Consider the following 16748-nt stretch of genomic DNA (forward strand, 5'->3'; position numbering starts at 1 on the left):
CGACCCTCCGTGTTATCCCTGGTGGTTCTCCTCCTCCTCCTCCTCCCAGCCACCCTGCAGACCCCTGTACTGAGGGGGCTTCCCCCCACGCTGCCCACATCCCTTCTGCCGCTGTGGCCTTACCGCTTCCACCAGGCTGCCGGCGCTGCCGTGAAACTGCCTGCTGCTCCCTGCGCTCTGGCTGGGGACGGTGAGGGAGACCGGCCTGGCTCTCCTCGGGCTGCTGCAGCTGGTGCTTTCGGGGAAGCCGGAGCTGCAGTGCACGGACGGGAAGCTGCTGTTGAGCTTCTCGCTGGACTCTGCCCCCTCGAGACGCAGCGTGGGGATGGCCTGCTGCGGCCAGCCGCGGCTGCAGGGCGTAGCGGGCGGCGTTGCACACAGCCGGGAGAACGTGGTGGGGGAATGGCTTCGCTGCAGGAGGGGGCTCAGGCCGGCCACCGCTAGTGCCTGTGGACACAGGGGAGAGATGTGCGTGAGGGACGGAACCCCAAGGTGATGGAGAAATGACCCGAGAAAGGCCTGGAGGGCCTCGAGGCCTGGGAAACAGCTCCCGGCATGCCTTGGATGTTTCCTGTGAACTCATTTCGCAAGCCTGCCCTTACACAGTATAGCCTGCACTTGTGCCAAGCACCAGGCTGGAAACTCTCAGGGCTGAGCTTCTTCAGCCCTGGTGCCACTGCCCTGGCAGGAGGGATGCAGCCCCGCTCCCCACGGCCCTGCCAGAAACATCGCCTCTCCCCCAGTGCCACAGCCATCCAAAGGACTCCTTCTCCCACCCCTGCCACCATCTATGCCGCTAGCTCTTACTGCCAATTGCTGTTTTCTCTAAGTATCTGCTGTAGAACCTGAACGGACACCAGATGTGAATTTTAGATGTGTCTGCAGTTGCTGATAACTGCAAATCCACCACTGGATTTTAAGGCATCTGCTGTTGGTGGGAGGATCAATATCTGATGACTATGCTTTAAGCCATCCACTCCTTCCCAAAATCATGCACACAGCCTCTGAGTCATCCAGCCTCCTTTGATAACATGAATTTCTCAAGAAGCCCCTTACTGCACAGGGCTGATCGGATGCCTCATTCATGGCAACTGCTGCCTCATTCTGTAAGCAAAGCCATCAGAGTTGGGAGCTCATCTCACACAGCTCACAACTGTCTGATATGAGCAAAGAAATAAAGGCACAGAAAACACAAAAGTATGTGGATGTGTTGCAGAGAATCGTCTTGTTTGGGTTTGGTTGTCTCCTCCAGCTTCAGCTATCTACAAGCTCTATGTGTAGTCTCAGCTAACTGTGCAGAGGGATACCAGCAAGCCTCTGGCCTCTTTTGGATACTTGAAAATGCTCTCTGGAGGATAAGACTTTGACAAGACTCACACTTGCCTTTTGGAGATGCTATTTCCCTGTTGACCACAGTGGGACTGAGCTGACCAGTTGAACTAGGCAGCTAACTTTTAGATACCTGAAGTTCAGTGAAGCTCAATCCATCTGCCACTGAAATTCTGGACAACTGCTATCAGCATGCTGTGCTAATAATTTCAGCGACAGGTGAACAAAAGAATCAGCTATTGGTCACCAACAAGGTTCACCAACATTTTTTCAGGAATTAGGTGTCAGACTCCTACCAAATTTCAATGATGAAGAAAGCCCTTAAAAATTAATCTATATAAGTCACACACTGCAGGCTATGATGGCCTCAGCACATCCCTTAAACTGCTGGGACTTCAAGGAGAGCCTTAGATCTGTCAGGTAGGATAACTGAACCAGTTTTTCAGCTTGTTGGGAGAAATAAATACAAGGTGTTTATCCCAAATGTAAAGTACTGAGGAGGCTGAAAGAAGCTCGTAGATATTGCTTCAAGCTTCAGCTGCATATATTTACATACCATTATGTATGAGTATTTCATGAGTATACCCCTTCAAGCTCTCCTGAGCAACTGAATCCACTGTGCTTAGCAGAGGCAACCTTTCTGCTTCATGTCCTCATTTGAAGCAGTGTTGTAGGCTGATGATTTTTTAAATGGACTGACACTGCTGGGTGTTGCCGACCAGAGGCCAGGTGCCTACTTCAGGGTAACCCTGCAGTCCAGCTCAGTGATGCTGGGGTGGGTAGAGCCCCGTAACTCTAGGTTTGGGGCTGCACAGTGGGATGAGGAAGGGTGAAGCAGCTCCATCCTCTTTGTACAGGTTGGAAGAAGGTGAGTCTGCCAGCTGGGTGGGCTGAGAGGATAGGAGGCATGTGTCCCCTCTATCTGCACTGCTGTGGGAGGGCAGGAGGTCTCAGGAGGGCCATTAGTGCTATGGGGAGGGTGGGAAGCTGTTCACAGCCCCGTGCCCCAATACATTCACTGCTTGTCCCTGCCACAGCTGTAGCTCCCTGTGGATCACTGCTTTCTGGAGCTTGGTCCTTACAGCATAACTGGCTGCTGTTGCTGGGAATGGAGGTGAGAAAACACAGAGAGTCTCAGCCATGCTCATCTCTCACTCCTCCAGCTGCTATGACTTCTCACTCCTACCACCCCCGCCCTGTGGCACTTTCTGCCCCTGTGCCCCTGTCCTGCCCTGCCCTGGGGAACTGCACGGAGCAGGATGCCCCATGCTGCAGGACTGGTTGCCACAGCACCCGTTTCTTTTATGGTGACAGTGGTGCCATCCAAATAAAAGACATAAATCTACTTTGGACTATGACAGCTGGTTAATCATCTAGATACGTGCCAAAGCACACATTTGGTAGGCTGCTAGATGCAGTTATAAAGGATTTAAGAGGCTGATTAATTACATGTAATCAGCTATTTTTTAAATGATTAATTGCCATTACTGGCTACGTCCAATTAATATAAAAGTAGACCCTGCACATTTTATTCATATGTGTACTACCATCAAAGCCAGTGTAATTGCACTTCAGAGTGCAATTTGGGTGGTTATTTTTATCCTATAGATAGGTTTTTATTTTTCTCTTTCATGGACATCAGGTAACGATAACTCCAAAGGACATGTCCCTGTAGCATTCTTCTGGGAACAATAAAAATCCTGAAATCAGGAGTGAGTGTGATGGCAAATACAGTTTCTAAAAACTGGACCTTTGATATGGGTGAGAAGCTATCTCAGATGGCATCTCAAGGTTGTCTGGGATGGAATGGGAGGGCAGACAGTAGATTCTCACTTGCCTTGCTGAGCCCTTTGATGTTGTTAATGCTTACCTGATGATGTACCAGATGTAAAGGCAGAACTGTCTTCTGCGAGACGTCTACACCCTGGTTTTTCTGTCTTTTCAGACACTCTAAGTGAAAAGATGCTCTTCGACCTGAAAAAACAAACACAAACAACTGTGTCCATCACTTATACTACACTACAGGTAATCTGAGTTCAATTTCATTTGGTGCAGTCCTGCTGGAGAGACAGCAAAGACGCCCACATTTTAAGCGCTGTCTGCTTCCCCTTGACACCTTGCCTCTTCCAAAGTACTTGTATTTGCAAAACAAATGCGAGCATCATGGACTAACCGACACTATCCTCCAAGCAAGTTGCAAGATAAAGCTCTGGGTGATGATTTTTATTTTTCTCCCTTAAAAAATGGACCTAGCAGGTACTGTGCAGCTGACTTCCCTCCTAAGCAGTGAAAGTGTTCTCAAACCTTTCTGGTTCAGGTAAAGCCCTTGGCAGGGCTGATAGGGCAACCGAGGTTCTGTCACTGTACCTGGCTGTGCCCAACATGCAGGAGGAGATGTTGGGTTGCTCAGGTGACTTTAGCCTCCCACCTGCATGTGTTCTGGGCCCTTAACTGCCAGACATACCACAGTTTTTGAGGCTGTGTCTGTACCAGGATCAGGTGGAAGTGAATTATTCATTGGTGAATGGAGGCTTGAGTATGTACAGATGTGGTGCTTTTAGAACTTTGGAAATGGAAGCAAAAAAGTCATTTAAAAAAAATAATAATTGGGAGGAGCTATTGAAATATCCACATTGTTTGCTTGGTATGAAATTAAACTTCTGTAATTATGAGAAGTGTACTCTTTATAAAGGAATTTAAAAGGACTGCAAAGTATATTTATGAAAAATTGCACAGGCTTTTCTTCTGAAGAATGGCAAATAAACACATTATTAAAGATAGAGCTGCATGGCACACTAAAATATTTTTTTCTACTCCTTGATCCCATTGACATTCTTGTAAAGTAAGAAAAGAAATTCAAATTCTGAAAATAGTAGGTATATTATTGATTTGTTGAGAAAAGGGCCTCTCAGGGAATGGAGGAAGTATCTGCTACAGAGCATATATACTCAGTTGTATAAGAGCCTACATACTCAATTGTATAAGCATCTTGAAGAGGATTTAAGAGGTTTTAAGTCAAGTCTCACTTTAAACAATACACTACATAGACTGTCGCTGTTTATTTTGTGAAAATCAACACCTTATAGGATGCTTTTTCTTAAAAGAATCCTTACAGGATTCAGGATTCTTTTTAGCTTTTCCTCCAAATGTCTCTTTTTTTTTTTTTTTTTTTTTTTTTTTTTCCCATGGGAAAAAGGATGAAAAGTTTATCCTGATACCTTTGTAAAATCTTGTAATTCATGGTTTCCACATGAGCATACTTGCTCTCTTGAAACACTTGAAAATCTCCAGGTACAATCAGAGCAGAAAGCAAATTTGCATTGTGTTAGCTTAATCTGAAATTCACTGTTTTCCTTGTAGCAGACAAAAGAAACAACCTCTCCTTTTTCCCCACTGAACACACACAGAACAGAACACCATATACCCAAGGCTAGTCAATACAGTGACTCCCTGGTGATTGTTTGGAGAGCCTACAGCGCTCTAATAAACTCCTTTAATCAACACGCAGCCTTAATCAAACAGATCACATGGACTATCCAAACAACCAGGGATTATCCAAACAGCCACAGATTCATCTACTGACTGAGCATAAAGTCAGTAGAGTCACCTGCCTGATCAGGGTTGCACGCACACCACGGGATTCCTGGTTTCATGAGCTAAATGCAGAGAGCACCAACACCCAGGCCCACACACACTGGGATTTCTCCAGCAGGATGTGAGAACTCAGTCAAGGCAGAGGAAAGCACAGCCCACGTGTCACACTGGGACATTACCTAGTGCTGAGGAGCACAGAAACCCTTTCTTTGGAGAGTGTCGGGTGTCCTCTGCTTTGTTGTTTTCTGGTGGAGTAAGTTGTCTGTTTTCATCGTCTTGGTATGAAAGCCTGCAAAGGAGAGAACACAGGGATTCTAGAAAAGCAGCTCGTGTCAGACAGAATAACCCCTCTTCCAGCAGGAAAGCCAGGAAGATCATGCTATCAAACGGATGCAGCTACTGAGCTTGCTAAGGGGTCCAGGAGAAGCAACTGAGACCATGAGACAGGAGATCTGGGAACATAAGGCAGTGAAAGTAAATGTGGGGTGGGGGCTGCACATCCAGATGCATCATTCAGAGAAGCAAAATCCTAGGCAAAAGATCTCCCTTTCAATTTTTTTCCCCTTAGGGCTGAACTGCTGCTTTATTTATTTATTTATTTATTTATTTATTTTTCCCATTATCATCTGATATTTGAGTTGTCTGACTAAAATCTTCTGGCCTTATCCCGTAAATTGAAATTTTTGCAGAGAAATGTCACTTCTTCCCACCTCCCCCCCTTAACTCAAGAACCACCCAAACACCTTGACTAAAGCTGCAAAGCTCACATTTCAGTAGAGAGCAGACTTGGTTCACTACAGTACTCAATGTCTTCATTCAAATTTTCATCATAAGTCTCATCCTGAGACACTTCCTCTTGGCAAACAATTGCCAGCTGGCTGTCTCTGGAACTGGAGCTAATGAGCAAAAAAGACAAGTCAAAATACAGAGATGGTAAAGAAAATCTGTTATAGAGACAAGAATGACAGGCTCCATCTGTCTTGGTTTATTATAATGTTGAAGAGCTATCATAGAAAAATCAATGACTGAACAAAACTGCAGAATTCACAAATACAAAAGCAACAACCACTGTCTGTGCCCTCTTTCAAAGGAAGTTTCTTAACAATGTTGAAAAATACTGGAAACATAGATGTATTACTGTCATTTGTGACTATATGGACTCTATAAATGTGCACATCACAGTGCCAACTTTCCCAAAGTTGTGAACTTGTAAAACCTAAGATGGGCTCTTAGAAATGCATCTGTTTTTTTCTTGTTGCAAAAGCCTTGGTTACAGATTTCAAAGAGAAGCTTCCACGACACTGATAGTACCCTCTCAGCTCTGTGTAGCACAGCCTCTGCCTCCCAAATCCTTTATTTTGCACCATCTTTCCCTTCTGTTTCTTGTTCATGCTCTCATTTCTGTTCATTCCTTCCTGTGTTTTCCACCTCTGGTCCCTTTTTTCTCATCAATAACTGAAGGGTGCTTCTGCTTCATTCAGCAGGATCTGTTCAAGCTCTTAGGCATGACAGCCCTTATTTCCCTGCTTGTCTTCTCCTTGTCCCTCTGGTTCAAGTCTCAGCCCTCAGAATTCACTTCATTCTGAGTCTATTTTCTGAGAAGTAAAGTAAAAACTGAAGGTAGCATGAATCTTTGAAATACTGACATAGAGATATTAGAGTCAGTTTGCTACTTGCATTCCACAGAAGAAAGCAGTGTGACAGAGATTTTTTTTTATGTTTTTAAATCTTTCAGGGACTTGATAGGAAACATTATTTTCTCATTTGTTTCAGGCATAAAGCACCAGGAGAAGTGTGTATATGCATAGTACAAAACAATCTGAAGGACAGTGCTGGAGTGACCTTCCTGCTGAGATGGGAGACCAGTAAAACTGCTAAGCTGCATGGTGGAGAACTCACTACATGGCAGCTCCCCCTTTTCAACAATCTGCGTTTAGCCAAAACATTTTTTTCTGTGAGCATGCCAGGGTATACTGCTCTGCTCTGTGACCAGAGAGTGTCTAGATGTGTGAGCCCAGATAGGAACTCTAAAAAAACTACACAAATCAAGAAACCAGCTAGAAACAGTCTGTGCATTGCTATCTGCCAATGGGCAGAAAAGCCCTAATTTGGGAGCATGTCCTGGAGATGTCACGGCAATCATTAAAACTCTTTTCCAGCTTACTGACACCAAAAAGAAGAGCTTATCTTCAGCATGAATCAGGATTTGGACTTTCAATGGGACGAACAATGGGTCTACACCCAGAGAGTGTTAGAGCAGGAGAGAGAACACATACCGTCCCAGTGTTTCGTAGTAATGCGTCCTAATTCGAGGTAGGTGCCCAAGGAAGCAAGGAGAGAAAAGAACACCATGTTAACAGTGTCACAACAGCACGAATCAGCATGTGGGGGACAGAAGATAACACAGTGTGTTATCAGCAATTCCTGTGGCCTCCCTAAGGACGGCAGGAAATAAAAAAGCTATTGGTTTGTTTACTTGGGTAATGTGTACTGCACCCACTGAATTTCCTCCGTCTAACTGCCATATTCTTTCCTATCCTGGAGCAGCATTTCTCCACCTTTTCACATTGCTCACTGTCTCCATTGAAAATAAATTTACAGCTCAATCCTGCTTTTACTGAAAGGGTTAAAAAACATCGCACTGATAAAAGTGATATTCCTCTCGTATTAGTCACCTATGTGCAGACAGCCTGAAGGATGTCAAGAGAAGGGGATTTTCTTTGCTTTACGTGGTATTGCGTGTCTGACAGCCTTGCCCCCCTTCTCCCAGAAAGCCTTATGTGACCTCCTTATGGATGTGACGCACTAACTGAAAAACGCTGACTTCCACAGAACTCTCAGCTGGGCTCTTAAGAGGTGAAATGCAGTTGCTTTCCCTTTCAATTACCAGTTGATAAAACCTGTGGTTAAGAGTGGGTAAATAAGGCTCCCTTTAGCCCTTATAAAGGTTTCTTCACGATAAAGCCCAAAGAAATCATGTATGCTGGTCTGTGAGGGTGCTGCTTCTTTGCCGTGGTCAGTGGATGCATATCTGCCACACCGTGGGCTTTGGCACAAGTGGAGAACCAAAAGGCTCGGTCCAGGCTGCAGGCAGGGCAATATCTGGTGGGTGACTTTAGCTAGGCAGCAGTGCTTTGGTGTTTGCGTGCACGTTCCCCTCCCCGGTCCCTCAGCCCATGCCCTGCTGTGCAGCTTACCTTTTGGATGGTAGTTTCCAAGGAGCTTCCTGCACACGGATGGTGGGTGACAATGGAGCCCCATGGCCTTCCACTGTGCTGACGGTGCTGGGGTAGCTGGGCGGGCTGGGGAAGCGGCACAGGGCAGTGTTGTTGGCATTGTTGATGTTGGCATTGGAGCCTGAAGATGAGTAGCTGCTGGGTGTGAAGGTGGAGTCCACCAGCTTCTCGTGAGATGGAGACTCGGTGTCTCCCTGGTTGTTGCCGGACTTATTGATGTGCAGAGGTCGTTGGGTGGTGAATGTCTGGGGGAATGCACTCCTGCCATCACTTTGGTAGTAGCTGACATGGTTTCCAAACAGGCCTCCAGCTCTCTGTCAGAGAAACACAAACAATTTTTTCCCTTTGTCAGTAAAAAGGTACGTGTGGTGTTCCCTGTCGAGACTGTTGAGGGAAGGAAAATGTGAGAAACAAAAGTGTGCACTACAGACTGGTGCTCTCTCTGCCAGAAAATGCAGTGCATAGACTTCTCTGTCAGAGAGACTAGGTACAGGCAGGCTGTGAAAGCTTCATCTTTCTAAGACATTTCAAAGGACTGGCCTTAAAGAAATGAACAAGTGGATAGGTGAGACAAAGGTGTCCAAATACCACCAGTCCGGGGAGGGTATGACTGGGTAAGGTGGCAAGAACTAGGTTACTGCTCTCTGGTATTCACAGTGCAGTTGCAAAACAATATCTTTACATAAGAAGGAATTTGAGAAGAGCACCAGAAACTATTAATCACCTGGAGGAACAAATGAAGAAAGATTTAATGAGCCAGTTATCTATTGTTTGGATGATGAGTTATGAGAGGGACAGACAGCATCTTTCTGTAAATGATTTGAAGGAGAGAAATGCCAAAGGAGAAGAAATATTACCAGAGGATACAATTAGAAGGAACAGGAATGAAATAAGAAAGGGCAGATTTAGGCAATTGCCCTGGAAATTTCCTCCAGGACCACAGGGTCTCTATTGGGCTCTGGGGTACATTTTGAAAGGACACTACTTGTGCCACTGAAAGAAGAACTGAATAAAAAATTGAAGTCTGCCTGGCTGATGCTCTGTGGACTGGAAGATGGCTTAACTGTGCAGTTCTTCTGACCCTTTGGCCATTGTCATTATGATTTTGTTTAGGTTTAATACAGGGCAAACATCCATTGAGAAGAAAATGGGATAAAAGTAATTTCTCAGGATCTGGCACCCTGACTCCACCAGTCTGTTTCCCAGTAGGGTCTACAAAAAAAAGGAGCAGCCAGCTGAAATACAGAGTACATACAAAAAACACAGCACTCTTTGAGCTAAGATACCAATCTAGCCTCAGTTTGTAAATTTGTTCCACACCTACCCGGAAAATATCATCTTCAGAGGCAGCAGAAACAGCTTCTTTCATGGCCTTGTCTAGCTCTTCTTCAGCTGTCAGGTCTCCTGAGATCGCCCTTCGGATCTCTGGGCCGATGTCGTGAAGTGTGCGCAAACCAGCCTGCAAAACAGCAAACTATAGAGCTTCATATCTCCGAGTGGTTATGTGAGAAACAAAAGCGATGTTAATCTGCTAAGAACAGTGGGGCCTTTCTACTTAATATAGCATCCCCAGCTCCTAGAAAAATACTAACAAATTCTGCTCTTTCATCTCCAGTTTAGAAAGGGAGAAACTCTTAGTAATCCAACCCAGGAATGCTCTCTGCTAGTCCCTCGGCTTTTTCAAAGCAGGTCACAGCCATAAATCCACGGGCCTGACCGTGCAAGTCTGCATGCTTTCGACTCTGGGTTCTCAGATCCACTACCAGAAGCCCTAGAGCAGCCACAGTTCCCGCTGAACAATGTACTCAGCACCTCTGAAAAATATGTTCTTTTTAATCAGCATCTTAAATACATATTTCATAGCTAAACTTCTGGCATCTGGATCTGGACAGTCCTCAAACCCCTCACTGACTGGAATCCACTCCAGGGAGGTATTCTGTGGGTATGTGGAGACCTCAGCCTGTATTTAGGCCTGTGTCACAACACTTCTTGGCTTGCTGCAAGTCCAGAGTCACCCTTGTTCCTTACTCTACAGTTGAAGGACAGAAATGGCACAGTCCTACAGTCAGTGGGGATTTCTTATTCTTTCACACAGCCTGGCAGTCCACCAGTGAACCTGTAGCACAGTGATGAACAGATCCCAGGCACTGGATGGCCTTGGTATCCAGGTATGCTTCTTGCTTTGTAATTGATTTTGCCTCCTGGCAACATGCTCTCTCTGGTCCTGTTATAATGACTCCTTCAGAAAGGGTCAAATGAATGTAGTAATAAAAAAAATGTCTGCTGGACCCTTCATAGCAGCCCTCCAAAAGAAAGCCAAATTTCAAACATTACCAGTGGACTGATAAACAGTGACTACACCTCACGTGTGCCTTCCACCTCCAGAGCTACAGGATGAGGCCCGTGGTAGATAAACACCTATCCAAAAGGATTGATGTGGTAATTTAAAGAGTCTACAAGCTCCTTTCTAGTGAGGGTAGCCCATTGCAGCCCCCAGAATGGCTGAGAGGGAAGTGGGGTCAAATGCCTCAACTGTACCACCCCTGCCCATCCTGTGCCCATCTGTCACCTGTAAGGAGAGGGCGTTGCGCTGGGAGGGCTTGCCCACCAGGCCCTGTTCTTTGCGTTTCTTGAACTTCCTGAAATATTCTTGAATCAGGAAAGTAGCGTAGAACTTCCCGACGGTCACCTCATCATCTGGAAAGGGGTATTAAAAAAAAACCAAAAACATCACACAACAAAACAAATAAGCAAAGGGTTTTAAGTAGTGTGTTTGCTAATGTGAGACTTGCAACTAAAGGCAGAAGCCCTAGGCACCACAGTACTTCTCTGCTTTTTATGGCTTCAGTATGCAGGGCTGAATAAAGGAAGGGATTGCTCCACGGTCAGAGCTTGCCGTAAGTAGTCAGGAGGTGAGGTACACCTGGCATTTAGATAGACTGGCTCTGCTGGCAGAGAACACCTATAGCTATGCACCTCTGGATGCACTTTGGTTTTGGCGAAGTGCCTCTATGGCTCTAAGCTTTGCAGCCTCTGGTGCTGTGATCTTGCTATAGCAGTAGCCTCCCAGTCTGGGTCAATGAATGCTGCATTCTCTTGTGACAGCTTTGGGTAATGCATACTCCAAATCTGATCTCACTAATAGCACCTGACTTACCATCCATCCCAGACCTGATCTGGCCCTTCTCTGCACTGAAATTCTGTCTGGTTGTGTCTAGCATGGGTGTGAGAGGACCACAGTGATCACCTCTCCCCAGAAGTGCAGTTATTGCTCAGTCCTTGCTATATTCTCACTCAATACAAACTGTTGATGAGCCAAAATGTGCACTCAGCTTTTATCCAGGTAACTCTCCTCACTCCTCCAAACCTGCTGTAAATTGTATTAGATACTGTCCTCTGACTTCAGAGGAGGCTGAGCAAGGTTTCAAGATCTGGCTGCGGCTGTTAACTAGCTGTCGAGTGCTGTTTCATGCAACAGTCCCTGGAGCCACCTGGAAGGTCAGTGAAGGTCCCACTAGATGCCCATGCATCTGGGCTTCTAAGGAGCCTAGCAGAGAAGGAGCCTGCAGGCCTGGTAATTACAGCCCACCAGGGATGCTGCATAGAAATCTACTGCAATCAGACAAGGGACAACCCTCAGCCAGTCTGAACTGGTGTAACTAGTTGCCAGACAGCATCTCACAAAATTTCTACTTGGACAAATAGAAAGCAGTTATGTGAGTAAAAAAAAGGAGTTATATGCCATATACGCCCAACAAGGCACTAGGTAGTGTCCAAGGGAACCAATCCTACAGCTGAAGTGGGGTGAGATTGAGGAAAGAAGATCTCTCACTCCTATTTAAACACCTTTTCTTCCTCCCCTGATTTTTCAGCAGTAAGAACATGATATACATGTTTGTACAGGCAAAACCAGATCTCAGCCTGATGAAACATCCAGACAGGCAAACAGGTAGCAACAGCTTGTGGAAGAAAGCCTGTCCCCTGTACTCCACTTGATGTTCACGAGGTGCAGTAGGACATGTCTGGTGGGGAAAAGACAGACATTCACAGACTGGGACAGGATCCTGCACTCACCACCTGCGGGGGGCACCACCTGGTCCAGCAGCTTCATGCTGGTGCGCTTCCAGATTTTCTTAATTATTGCTCTAAGCTCTTCATTGGCTTGCTCCAGGTTACCTGCAGGGTGAAAATCATCAGAGACAGGAATTAAGCCAGAGCCTGTAGAGGAGCAATTTCGCATGTCTAGCATGGCAATCTCAGGAGGAAATACCAGGGCTTTTGCAGTAGTGGAAAGTTTTGGGCAAACAGGCACTCAGACCATTGCTGAAGTCCCCTCATAAAGACAGTAACTAAATCTGCACAGTCATCTCAGAGTAGGAAGGCGACTGTGTTACTGTTTGTCTCCAGAAGCCAGAAACTAGGCAACTACAATGCTCCTTTGTCCTGAAAAGTGAAAGTCTCATTCAGTACTTATGCTTTCTAATTGAGATCCAGTGAAGGTCAAATATGATGAGAACAGAGGTCGGTTAATGGAAAAATACTGCTTGGGAACAGAAATAATTGTTGGCAAAGATGCAGCTAGAAATCTAAAGACCTGGGAATTACCTGTTGCAATCCCTGCATCCCAGCATACATCAACCTCTTCACATGGTACCAAGAGACTTCCTTGGAGAAAGTCTGCACAGTGCTCTGAGAACGCATGCCAGGCACGTGCAGAGCTTTCACCCTCTTACACAGAGAGCTGTCCCAGGACATTTGTGTTTAATCTCTCAGGAACAGCATAGGCTATAACAAGCCTTACACATAACCATCTGAACTTAGACATTATGTGTTCTTCTGTGGGGCTCTAAGCTATTGAGGTATTTATTAATTAAGCCACTCCCTTTGAGAGTGAATGACTGAAACAGATTCAGTTTATATTCTTTCTTTCTAGGTACATTTCTTCTCAAACTAGTCACCTTTGATTTATTGATTTATGTACATTCAAACCCCTTATACTTGAAGCTCTCTTCTCTCTGGGTGTACTACACCATTATCTTCTCCCTCCAAAGGTGCTGTTCCTCCAACTTTTCTTATTGCTCCCCAAGCACTAAGGCTCTTAAATATGTTGCACAGGGCTCTGCATGACAGTAGCTCTCTTAATATGATGCAGTGAAGACAGTGACATTAAATAACTTGCTGAGAATGAAACAGCTGGAAAGCATCAGAGGCAGAAATATGACTCAGGAGGGTGCATTCCAAACTTCTGCCCTAACCACTTACAAGATCCTGCAGAGGAAAAAAAGCAAGCAGTTTGAGGCTTCCCAGGAAGGTTGATGATTTCCCAGAAGTTCACTGGCAATGACTTTGAGAGTCTGAGGCTAAGACAAACAAGAAAATCTAGTCTTTTTTGGGTCTCTGTTTCATAGGACACAAGATGTTCTACAGGGGTTGCCGTGGTCTTTCTTTCTCAGGAGAGCCTCTTTGGCTCTAAAAAAGAATTTTAGTGAGGTGAGGCCTTCTAGTCCAAGCTCTGTTGCCTTCCATGGACTAGAAGATCGGTGGTGACAGTGACAAAAAATCTGCCCAGCTCTGGATCCAATTTGCACAGGGGGAAGCTTCTTTGCCCCTCTTACTTCCCGTGATTGCCATTTCAAAGAATGTTGGTCTAAAACATTTAACTTGCAGATCATCATAAAGAACATGATCAATAATCTGAGATGATACCATGAGAAACATCAGCTTTCTAGATAATACCCAGCTAGAAACACTGTTCTCTTCCTAGAATATATTATTCCTCCAAACATCTTTACATTGTTTTTTGTACCATGTGCCGCATGTTAATAACTGGTATCATTTTACACAAAATGTCCTTATTGTTGCATTCCAGCTCAACACACTTTGGTGTGAACATCACTCAGTTACCCGTGCACTCAGCAAGCTTGTTACCTTCTGTCTTGATCCTCAGTGCTGTTCTGACCAACGCAAAGAGAGTGGCATTGAACATCACAGTCCCATCACTGTTCAGTGGCATATTCATGGAGACAAGGCGCTGTGGAGTAAGGAGGAGAAAGACAACAATCACACTTCATCAAGGACTCAGTTTTGTTCTTCCTTACACACTCATGATGTTCTCCAGACCTGCCACCCCTTTCACTTCAGCATTTGTGACCTGTGGGTTTGGTTACACAACTTTAAGAGTACTTCTCATATCCATCATTTGTCCCAGCTATGGTGAGAGATTGCCCTGGGGTCTCTCTCCCACTGGTAGATACTCTTTCCTTTAATGTGCCTATCACTTTCTAGCTTTTGTTTTCCTTGTTACAAGTAGGCACTTGAGCAAACTGATTTTTCATACCTCACAAGGCACCTGCAGGCTCATTTGCACTAAATATGTGATTGCTGCAAATATATATAGAGTCAGAATCTTTCACTGAAAAAGGGGGTAGCCTTGAACAAAGGAGATTGGCTGGTATGCTTTATCCAACTATTTCCCCTCTCCCTTTTAATATAGGGCTGTGCCCACCTTGCAGTAATTCTGTAAAGCCACATAGGACAGAGAGTGGGTGCTCGGTAGTGTTGCAGCTGCAGGGTGAACTTCATTGAGACCAAGGACATACACCTGAGGCAAGATGTAGCCATTACCAGATCTTACATCCTTACTTCTGTATCAGTAGGTGAGAGACACCAGGGACTTGGTTTGAGCTTTTATGCATCATGGGGCTGATTTTGTCTGAGCTCTGTCTAATGCCACTTTCATGCAATGGGCCTGGTTCAGTACTAAAGTGGGGGAAGGATGTCATCCCCCATCACTATCATTGCTTACATAGACTGTGGGGTTTGAACCAGGCTGAGACAACAGACAATTGCCAGACAGCAGACTGAAAGGGATGGGCAGTAGGCCACAGAAGTCACGTATTTCTGTGTATACACCCCGGCCTTTGTGTTTTGCTCTGAGTTTGATAAAACAACTACATGAGTCACATACAAACTCTGGGACTTGTGAGGAGGTGAAGAAAGAACTTCAAAGCAAGGAAGTGTAAAGGTTATAAGCATGTCATTATTCACTAGAGAGAGTCTTTTTCATAGCTGGAGTCTCACAACAGAAGACATAAGCGAGACATTTTCACAGAAAATGTGTACTTGTTCTTCCTGTATTTTAATATTGTACTCACACTAGGATTTTTTTGTATGCATTATTTAGTCAAAAGAAAATCTTAGAGAGATATTTGTTTGCCCTGTTATTTCTGTCCACCTTGCTTTGTCTTGGTGTGTGTGTTTGATACCAAACCACAACTGCTTGTGACTCCCAGCCTTCCCCGAGCCGCAGTGTGCCTTACTTTGCAAGCCACTCGGTGGGGGCAGAGCTTCCCGAAGCCCAGGGGGGGCTGAATGCGCCGGAGCAGTGTCACCACGTCCAAGTGCTTGATCCGTCCCCTAAGGAAGAAAGCACAGTGAGGGTTCCATCCTTACCGCAGGACGACCTGCTGATTCCTCTGCAGAATGCAGTGCTAGAAGTCTCACTTAGATCTTCCCAGGCCTGCCACTCCCTGTAACCTGGACATAGCTGAGAGGGCATTTCAGAACTCTTATGCTTGGTGCATTCCTCAGGATTTGCCCTATACTCACATAACTCACTCGCTCAGTACAGAAATCACAGCTGTCTGTGATTCACAAGTCAATACATGCAAGAATTCACATTGGAGTTTTGAATGCTGCAGTTCCCTGTGCACGAGTGGACACTTTGGGGTTGTCCCCCCACCACTGACATTCTCAAAATCTATGCTTGTTTGCCTGTTGGCCACAGGGCTATGGCAGTTACAGAGGTACACGGGGTCTTTTTTTTTTTTTTTTCCCTGGCAATTTCTCTCCCATACACATAGCCCTGAGCCACTGTCTTCTGATACTTGTTTATGTTTTGGGCTGTCACTGGAGCCAGTACAAAATAAAGTCCTGAAGCTTCTCGGCTGAGACAGCAGCAGTTGGATTTCTTTTAGATTTTGTAAATGTTATCTCAAAAGAAGAATTCTCTCATGGAGGGAGGAGGGAGTTCTACCATGGGACACTGGTGGGGAAGAGGAAAAAGGAGCACATTTATAGATGGGAAGTAACAGAATGTCATTTGGAGTGAGGGGTTATCTATGATATGGTTTCAGCCACTGCAGTCTTGCTTTCAAACCAACACAAATAGTAGCATCTGTTTTGTTATTTAACAGTGTATTTATTAGAATGCTGTGCTTGCCCCCTATCTATATTGAAAGTCTCTCTGGACAGATGGGATGGGAAGAAGGGTTTTGATTTAAGTATCATTCGGAAACAGTGGCATGGCCTCACATTCTGCAGAGCCTGAGCCCAGATTAACCTTGACACTGTTTCCAGATCCAGGACTAAAGAGACTAACTAAAGAGACTAACTAGAACTAACTGCTTTTCATTCAAGGTCTCTTTCCACAGTTTTTGCATTATGAAGGGAGCTTTGCAATTACAATTGTCAACTAGACTGTAATGCCAGAGGGATCTAAATGCACTTTAAGCCAAAGCATGTGTCAAGCAGAGCATATAATACTGAATGTCAGTTAAGCTCTTGTGTGAGTTGTTCTTGTGTAACTTT

The 16748-nt window shown here is 45.2% G+C and overlaps 1 protein-coding gene across 42 annotated transcripts in view; it reads right to left on the reverse strand.

Moving 5' to 3' along the window:
• The window catches only part of CACNA1C (calcium voltage-gated channel subunit alpha1 C), a 476864-nt gene that overhangs the window by 4146 nt on the left and 455970 nt on the right, over positions 1–16748 (reverse strand). For 16 of the 42 annotated variants that reach the window (XM_084499532.1, XM_084499513.1, XM_084499512.1 and 13 more), the window contains 10 exons: positions 15479–15575; positions 14088–14190; positions 12234–12335; positions 10729–10856; positions 9484–9618; positions 8121–8473; positions 5691–5819; positions 5103–5212; positions 3200–3303; positions 124–447 (listed from right to left, as the gene is read on the reverse strand). In XM_084499532.1, the coding sequence (XP_084355658.1) occupies positions 124–447; positions 3200–3303; positions 5103–5212; positions 5691–5819; positions 8121–8473; positions 9484–9618; positions 10729–10856; positions 12234–12335; positions 14088–14190; positions 15479–15575 (1585 nt within the window). Of the gene's footprint in view, positions 1–123; positions 448–3199; positions 3304–5102; positions 5213–5690; positions 5820–7199; positions 7227–8120; positions 8474–9483; positions 9634–10728; positions 10857–12233; positions 12336–14087; positions 14191–15478; positions 15576–16748 lie in introns of all 42 variants that reach the window. The other 26 variants (XM_084499544.1, XM_084499510.1, XM_084499540.1 and 23 more) reach the window with 4 other exon arrangements.

This window comes from Aythya ferina (genome assembly GCF_964211825.1).
Source record: "Aythya ferina genome assembly, chromosome: 1".
Lineage (NCBI taxonomy): Eukaryota > Metazoa > Chordata > Aves > Anseriformes > Anatidae > Aythya > Aythya ferina.